The 9,771-nt window shown below is 41.0% G+C and overlaps 1 protein-coding gene across 1 annotated transcript; it reads right to left on the reverse strand.

Moving 5' to 3' along the window:
• Positions 1 to 2,355: 2,355 nt before the first annotated feature.
• On the reverse strand, positions 2,356 to 6,376 carry LOC124272414 (probable methyltransferase-like protein 24). The gene is made up of 7 exons (XM_046707582.1): positions 6,348 to 6,376; positions 5,557 to 5,702; positions 4,643 to 4,775; positions 4,116 to 4,247; positions 3,642 to 3,716; positions 3,105 to 3,243; positions 2,356 to 2,658 (listed from the first exon to the last, which is right to left on the reverse strand). The coding sequence occupies exons 1-7, from the start codon at positions 6,374 to 6,376 to the stop codon at positions 2,356 to 2,358; spliced, it is 957 nt and encodes a 318-aa protein (XP_046563538.1).
• Positions 6,377 to 9,771: the final 3,395 nt, after the last annotated feature.

The following is a 9,771-nucleotide window of genomic DNA, read 5'->3' on the forward strand; positions in this document are numbered from 1 at the left end:
TGTCAACTTACCGCTGATTCGAATCCATGTTGGCTGTTAATAACAGCCTGACTGCCTCTACTTTCACTTTTGAGTGACATGAATTAAAAATGAATCTAAAAATTTGGATTCTATCATTAGAGGCTTGAATTTGTGTTTAATTCTTTTTGATCATGTTATTTTTCAACGTTACCAGAGGCTTGAATTTGTGTTTAATTCTCTATTATGGAAACCCTAGGAAAAATTTCCAGATTAATGTATATTAAAAATATGGGGGAAAGAGTCCAGGATCAGACGGTTTTCCAGCAGAATTCTACAAGTTTCCCTGGAAAGATATCGGAATTATTCTCCTCAGATCTATAACACATGCTTTCTATATTGGAACTTTGTCAATTTTTCAAAATCAGGGCAAATAACCTGCATTCAGGCGTTACCTAAAAAACTGGTGCCCAATAACTTTATCAAATGTAGACTATAGAATAGCTTCTGGAGTAATAGCAAATAGAATCAAGACTGTTCTATGAAATATTTTTAGCGAAACGCAATCGGGCTTTCTTAAGGACCGATTCATTGGGGAAAATACTGAAATATTATATGATATCATGAATTACTGTGAAATACACAAAAAGCCAGGGCTACTTATAACAGTAGATTTTGAAAAAGCCTTTGACACTATAGAGTGGCAATTTATAGATAAAGCACTTGAAGGATTCAATTTTGGACCTTCTCTGAGACAATGGATTAAATTGTTTCAATCAAATAGTAGCAGTGCAATAATAAGCACAGGGCACATCTCAAATTATTTTAATCTTGAAAGAGGCTGTAGACAAGGAGATCCTATCTCCCCCTATCTATTCATCATTTGTGAAGAATTATTATCTATATCTATTAAGAATAGAACTTGGATAAAAGGTATAGATGTTTAATGGTGTTGAATATATAACCTTCCAATATGCTGATGATACAAATTTCACCTTAGAAGGATCACAGGAGGGACTCTCGGAACTTATTGGAACATTACAAGATTTTGCTAACGCCTCCGGTTTAAAGATTAATTGTGACAAGACCAAGGCTATTTGGATTGGTTCCAAAAAAATTCAAATGAAAAGCTTTGTCCCCATTTGCCTTTGCAATGGTCAAAAGTTGAACGTACTTTTGCTTATTCCCTAGTTGTTTTTATTGTTGAGGAAAGTGTGGAGGAATTGAGGACTGGGTACGACATCTGAATGCTAATGATAATGAAACAGCCGAGGTAAGGGATCAATTGTTGCAAATTCAATTCTCTACACAATAACTTCCCGAAACATAAACACATTTATACATTTATTCGGTACATTAATTCAGAATAATATTATGGAGCTTGGGCATAAAATTAGCAATTACAATTCATCATGCACATCAACAACGGTCCATCGGTTATCTGTGCCATGAGCAACCCATATGTACCATCTGACAAAATACAACACGCACGCACGCGCGCACGCGCGCACGCGCGCACGAACGCACACACAGAGAGGGAGGTACATAACGGTAATTTTTCAAACATGTCAGCAGTTACTAGAATGACATTTCATAGTTTTAACATCATTCCCAAACTGAACTTACATTATGGCTAACGCACGAGGAGACAAAATAACTTTTGTTTTTTAGTTATTAAAGAAAAACAAAAAAGGTAGGAAATCAAAAGGTACTCTAAAACCATCCACCCACACCACACCACCACTCTAGGCATCCGGCATACCACTTAATATGTGTCATCACCCAGAGCTCTTGAGTCCTATTAGTAGCCTCAGCTGGTGCAACTCAACTAGGCATGCAGGGATTTTACATATGACCCTGTATAGGCGTAAGCTTTGGGCTGAATGTTTAACTGATTTTCACACTTTGTCAGATATAAAAGAATAAACCTAAATTTCAATATTTTCATATTAGCATATAGATTAAGATTGCATAGCATCTAGCGTACTATCCAGCCCATTTCTGTTTACAGGCCGACCTATCTAACATAGGTACAACTAACTGCGGTGCAAAATAGCATTCGCCTTTCAGACACAACAGAATACAATTCTGTTGAATAGTCGATTACCCATGCAATTTGTGAAATCCAATTTTATTTTTCTTCCGTCGCGATATTTCAAAGTTTACGCTGAACACCGGGTGTCCTTTAACTCACATTCAACACTGTTGGTATATGTACAAAATAGAATTTTTATTCGTATGTAAAGTAATAAAATACAACATTTTATAAACTATGTACACTATATACACGAATGGATGATCACTTTTTTAAAAAGTAATATATACAGTATATATTATCTCGAAAGCACCCAGATAATGACGCCATGTTGTATTTTGGTCTGTGAATCATGGCGAACTTTACACCCATTTAAGGAAGTAGACTTCGTGACATCTGGTTCTCTGTCGGCCGTCAAAGACAGATTGGAACCTGCAGGCGGGGTACACAACGTTGTTGTGAGTCCAGAATATCCTGAAGCCCTCGTCGTACAGACCCCGGAGGACGTTCAGCCGGGAGATGTACCTGGACCTCTGCTCTTTGCCAAATACGTGGAACTCCAACGATAGCTGTTTCACACCTTTAAGTGAACCTGTACTGAAAGCGTATCTCAAAGCTCCCCATTCGGAGTCTTCGATGTCGATCTTTACGTAGTCAATATCTTTCTGGAAATGAAGAAATAGAAGGAGTGAGTGATTGAATATGGTTTAACGCCGCTTTTCGCAATATTCCTTGGTTATCATGGCGGGGGACACCAGAAATGGCTTCAAATAAAGATATGAAGAAACTACTAAATCATCCACGAGGGAGACATTAGGGTCCGTTTTAACAAACCCAATCAAACTGTCATCTGACTGACTGACTGACTGAGTTTGGTTTTACGCCGCTTTTAGCAATATTCCAGCAACATCGCTGCGGGGGACACCAGAAATGGGCTTCACACATTGTACCCATGTGGGATTCGAACCCGGGTATTCGGCGTGACGAGCCAACGCTTTAACCACTAGGCTACCCCACCGCCCCTGTCATCCGAGCCCCACAGCTTAGCGTTACATGACAGGTACTGAGCATACCGTTGAGTACATGTGTTTATCAATGTGTATATTCCTACCTCAGCGTGTCCGTTGTCTTGCCTTATTGCCGTCAGTGTCTTCATTGGCCAGTTCCTCTTGCCGTTACCGTTGATGTCCGCAAGTCCAAGGTTGTGAAAGTTGACCAGCTTCCCCCTCAGGTGATCTTCCTTGTTCATGCTGTAGTATGGAACGTGGTTATAATCACACAGTGATTGATAAACATTGGTAATAAACATATCTTCGATCTGGTCAGCGCCACAACGTGATTAAATACAAAGATGGCCCAAATCAACAGAGTGAGTGACCATCATCCAACAAGTGAATACTTTGTTATTGATTTTATAATATAGACATTTTGCTATGAGAATAATGGTGCTGTGGTGGGGTAGCCCAGTGGTTAAAGTATTCGCTTGTCACGCCGGAATCCCGGTTCGATACTGGGTACAATGTCCGAGGCCAAATTCCGGCGCCTCCAATAATCTACAGACCACTCACAAGTATTATTCATAGCACATGGTGTGAGTAGTTGTCATGTATGTCATCTGTGAGTTTCAGTGGCTGCTGTCGACTCTTACCTGGGATCAAAGGCATGCACTTCACAGCCGTAGGTGTCAGCAACGTCATCGTCAAAGCTGAAGTCGTTGTCAATGCTGTAATTGAAACATGAAGGTGTTGCAGTTTGGTAAACATGACATTGGATATATGTTTTATTTGTTACTCGTGAAAGTATGTACACCTATATTATACATGATGGTATTATTATCGTTAATGTCAGCTATACATATACATATGGCTAACCACCCGTGAAGATCCGGGTTCGTCTTCAGCAACCCGTGCTTGTCGTGAGAGGCGACTAACGGGATCGGGTTGTCAGATTCGCTGACTTCGTTGACACATGTCATGGTATCCCAGTTGCATAGATTCATGCTCATGCTGTTGATCATTGGATTGTCTGGTCCAGACTCGAATATTTACAGACCCCTGCAATATAGCTGGAATATTGCTGAGTGTGGAGTCAACCAACAGCAAAAATCAAACATATAGGTTACCCGAATGAGTAGACGATGCAGTTGTCTTTCTCCAGCTTGTAACGTCCCTGTACACAGATGTCCCAGCCACCGCCGTGAATGTTGCCCATCCTTATCTTGTCGCGGCACAACACTTGGATGTTGGTCATGTAACTGAAATACAGCATAACAAGTTAGTGTTGGTGAGATATGCGAAATCAGCTTAAGTTAAGTTAAGTGGATGGGTAAGTGTTCTTTGAATAACTTCATAAAATGACAATGGCGTCAAAATATTTACTGTCTGAGAGAATTTATATGAGAAATACTGTGTATATTATCCGTACAATGCATTAGTTATATAGATGACAATAATTTCATACGCAGTGATGATGATGATGATGATGATGATGATGTCAAAACAAACATGTGTAATAACTGAGTACAATCATACAGTTGAAACTACACTGAGTACAATCATACAGTTGAAACTACATTTTACACCTCGTATTCATACCAGAATATTTGATCATTTATAGTATTGGACGCCTCGTTATAACAAAATGACCTACTCGTTATAAAGAGTTGACAGCTGTTTGTTGGTCATGCTCTGGAGCGTCTCCTCCATGGGGATTGGATGGGCTGCCTCACCCTCTCCTTTCAATGGCGCTGACTTTTGTTCGGACCGCTTCTCTTTTGTCTCCCCTGCAAATGATACACCGTGTTATAGGCCGGGAAAATATGGGTGTCCTACAGTTGGTAAACATCACTCAATTTGTTTAACTGAATTGCGAAAGAAAACAACAGTTGCAAAATCGTTCAACGTGTCATGCAAAGCTTCCAGAACTTTTTATGATAGAAATGTGGAGGATATTTCCAACCATGGCACATGAAGTGACAAAATTGATAAAAGCTGCAATTTCCCAATTTCCCCTTGTACCTTATGGGTTTTTTTCAGGTTAACAATTGACTTGCCTGTGCATGTGTTTCTGACAATTCGTGCCCACGATAAATTGCTCTTTAGTCATCAAATCTACACACACTAACATAACATCGCCTTATCGTTGGAAATGTTTTATGCAGCAAAGAGTAATATCCGTTATTTTTCATGTCACATACTGGACCAGACAAACAAGTGACTGTACGGAAGAGTAACTGTCTATGGTGCATGACCAAAACTACCCGATCGACCCCCATACATTAGTCTATTCTCGCGTTAACAAGGGACACAATGCACCAATTTCCACGGAGATACGAAACATCTGTGCTCGTTCATTCACAAAAAGTCAAGCGCGGACACATCCTACGGTACCAACTTCATACACAGAGATAAACAGTTAAAGGAGAAGAGCAGGGCCTAGATTTTCGAAGCTCTCGTAAGTAAGATAGTCGTAAGTTAATGTTTAGTATGGGACTTACGACTATCTTAGCGCTAAGAGAGCTTCGAAAATCTAGGCCCAGGACTTTAGGAGATGTCGTATCTCACATACCTGAGTGTTCGACTTCAGTCCGACCCTTTCTTGCAGATCCAGGAACATCGGTTGTCTTGGTCGCGTCCTTGAAGCAATGTACAGCAGTAGAGCAGACACCACGAATGCCGTCAAAACGGGCACATACCTGGCAAACTTCATTCTGAGACAGGTACAACGCTCAGGTGAGGTACGGGTGATCAATATCCTCAGTTAGCCGTCTGTAAGAAAGGAAGCACGTATTTCAATTTGAAACGAAACGGTGGCTGGAGATCCATTCTAGCCCGGATCTTAACAGGCGGAATGTCCAAGGTCACTGGACACAAATCATTATTGTCAGGGACTACTGATCCCAGGGAAGACTGACTGACTGACTGACTGAGTTTAGTGTTACGCCGCTTTTAGCAATATTCCAGCAATATCACGGCGGGGGACACCAGAAATGGGCTTAACACATTGTACCCAAGTGGGGAATCGAACCCGGGTCTTCGGCGTGACGAGCCAGCGCTTTAACCACTAGGCTACCCCACCGCCCTCCCAGGGAAGAATGTCCGGCGGATATTGAGTTCGTAGGGCTGAAAGATCTACGTCAGCGGCCTTCATTCAACGTTATCAACTCCTGACTGCCCAATACGCCTCAATACGCATGCATATGACTCATTGTAATCCAAAGCTGGACACCAAAACCGATAAAAAGCACACAACCCTGCAACAGATTCATGTCTTACCTTATTTCGTTATTTGTGACTTCAACAGCACTCACGTCACTGTATTCCGCTGGTCAAGTCTATGAACTGACCACTCTCACCTTGAATGACCTTCAACTGTTCTTGGCATCTTTATAGTTACACCAAGTAGTATAACACAGTCACGTGACATGCAGCTACAAGCCTGTAGGCAACTGCTATGCAATACCCATCATCACCCATGCACCCGGAGCATCATTATAGAGCAATTACCCCATCCACTGATTAAGGAGCCGGTTGCTTTGTAATGCAATAAAGCTCTTATCACCTGATATAACCCGTCAGTTGCACTTATCAGTTCTAACAGTCTTGGGTCTTTGAAACGAATTTTAGTGATACAAACCACATTGGACAAAGGTTATGACACTCTCTATATGCTTTTTCACCTGGAGATTGTATATTTGAAAAGTTTTCCGCCTTCATATTTTTGCGAACGGGTAACAATGTGGCTAACTGTATCTGAAAAGTTGCAAAGTCAAAACATTTGAGAATTACTTTTGCATGTTTCATTTTACTTTACTGAATCGTTTCATTACACTATGCGGGGCGGTGGGGTAGCCTAGTGGTTAAAGCGTTCGCTAGTAACACCGAAGATCTTGGTTCGATTCCCGACATGGGTACAATGTGTGAAGCCCATTTCTGGTGTCTCCCGTCGTGATATTGCTGGAATATTGCTAAGAGCAGCGTAAAACTAAACTCACTCACTCCCTCCCGCCGATTGCTAAAAACGGCATAAAGCCAAGCTCGCCCACTCACTCATTACACTATATGGTTGTACAAAAAGTTACTTGTACATCTGGATTTAAGGTTGTATTATATTATGTTAATCATGTTTCAAAATTTCATTCATTATGTTTACACTAATTACGGCGAAATCTTATAAGAATTAACGGAATGTGAATCAGTGTTAAGGGGGCGGTGGGGTAGCCTAGTGGTTAAAGCGTTGGCTCGTCACGCCGAAGACCCGGGTCGAATCCCCACATGGGTACAATGTGTGAAGCCCATTTCTGGTGTCCCCCGCCGTGATGTTGCTGGAATATTGCTAAAAGCGGCGTAAAACCAAACTCAGTCAGTGTCAGTCAGTGGATTAGTGTTACATACTTCAACTTTTAATTGATCAGGCTTGTGTGGGAGGTTACTCAAATTATCGATCACTCAGATAAAATGTTTTGGCCATTTGTGGATGTGTCTTGCATTTACGTTACCTCTTGGCCTATTGCCTTATGATTGAGTGTGTAAGTTGTGTTTAACGTGACTAGGGAATGCCTAGATGATGCTATAGCTAGTGTCCGACGTTTACATACATGTACATAATATGCTCTCTGCCTCATACCATTCATTCACCTGATTAACGTTGTGTTCCTTATAATAGAGTTGTTGACATCCATAAAAAACCCTCTTCCTTATGTTTACCATTTAGGTGAACCCCACCAGCACTTCGCCCTTATGAGTGAGTGAGTTTAGTTTTACGCCGCACTCAGCAATATTCCAGCTATATGGCGGCGGTCTGTAAATAATCGAGTCTGGACCAAACAATCCAGTGATCAACAGCATGAGCATCGATCTGCGCAATTGGGAGCCGATGACATGTGTCAACCAAGTCAGCGAGCCTGACCAACCGATCCCGTTAGTCGCCTCTTACGAGAAGCATGGGTTGCTGAAGGTTCATTCTAACCCGGACCTTCACGGGTTCGCCGCTATGAGACAGGTACCATATGCAGTATTATGTATACTTAAGGGTTACATAAATTATATTTTGTGAGTGACGTAATCGTAAAGATACGGGTTTGGAACTGATCTTCAGCAGTCACTGTTTGTTGTATAAGCCGACTCAACGGCATGTCATCGTATCCCAAATGCGTAGATCGATGCTCATAATGTTAATCACTGGATTGTCTGATACAGACTCGATGATTTACAGATCGCTCTCATATTGCCGGACAATGCAGCGATAAACAACAAGCAAACAAACAAACAACGAACAGTTGTAAGATGTAGCAAAACCTCGTTATTCCGGACCCGTTTATACCGAAAAAGTCCACTTTATGGCCATGATGGTGTAATGCAGCTGGGACGCCAATAACCAGATCCACCCCAGGAGAAAATGTTCATTTACCGCTGAAATTTCGTTTGACCTTTTCTGTGAGAATTATACCACATTTTGAGTGAACGTTAGGTGCCAATTGTAGGGCAGGATATGGTCTTATATTTGCAAACACGTTGGTTGATAACCTATTCTCCGTGATTCAGTCATACAATTTTCGCCACTTTTTTGTTGTTTGCGCTTAAGGGAATCTCTTTTGGTGTCTCCTCGAGATTGGTAATTCTCAGTCGTTTGAGGCAGAGAAATTTCCTTTGGAGAGTTCCGTCCCTTGCTAGTATCAGGAAGCAGTGATCGAATTACAGTTCGCCAAGTCTTTAACACCATACCCATGCTTGTGGGTTTAGCCAAAATGATACAGCTCGTGATAAACCAAACTTACTCACCAAGTCACTCACTCACTTAAAATATGGTGGGTAAGCTGAAACAATAACGCATTAAGAGGAATTTACTCATTTGAGAGAAATTTAGTTCTTTCCCATCTGCGTTAATATTGTTATACCTTGATTTTTATCATTTTATAGTTTCGGTCGGAGAATACTTCTCTGAACATTTCTATTTGATTTCAAAAACGTAAACAACAAACAAATACAACAAAACATCTATTGTATTCAAGAGTGCTGTATATAACCTGCAGACAAGACTCTTTAATCGTTTTCAATACACATGGTAATCATGATTTGCACGAGAGCACGTGATAATCGAGATTTCCGAGAACAATCGTCATACCATAGCTTGTGTTTCTGTGCGCCTAACAAACATCGTGTTTAAAATCTAAAGATATTTGAATCGCCGATGTCTCAGCAAAATGGAACTGACAGCCGATGGTCAAAATCAGATGATGTCCCCAGATCGCGGACACGAGTACCCATATGACGGGTGGCCCCGGGCAATTGTAATAGATGGTGTGTATAGATAAATGTTATTTCATAGGCTTAAGTCTAACACGGCAATGAGGTAATGGAGGGCCCCTCAACTTAATGTTATCAATCGTCCCTTTAGGCTAATCCAGTATAGATAAATCTGAATTACATTCATAAACGGCGATGATGATTGAGGTATGTCATATGGTTCAGTCGGATAAGAAGTCGTTGATCGTAGTATAGAGTTGCGTCCCTTGGACATGCAAGATTCTATGAACGTGGGTTCAAATCCCGAAATCCCGACTCGCCAACATGTCTCTTAGACTTCGGGGTCGCCTACCAAAGCTGACAAACCTAAATACAAATAGAATAATTTCTTTCTTTCTTTCTGTATTATTTATTTATTTTATAACCAGTCCAGCCCCAGACTCTATTTCGCACAATTTTACGACTGCTTCGTATACAAATAAGTAAAAAGGCCTACATAAGCTTACCGAAAACCCGTGTCTGAATTCAACCAAA

The sequence above is a fragment of the Haliotis rubra genome, unplaced genomic scaffold (genome assembly GCF_003918875.1).
Source record: "Haliotis rubra isolate DU_JTF1 unplaced genomic scaffold, ASM391887v1 Scf17, whole genome shotgun sequence".
NCBI lineage: Eukaryota > Metazoa > Mollusca > Gastropoda > Lepetellida > Haliotidae > Haliotis > Haliotis rubra.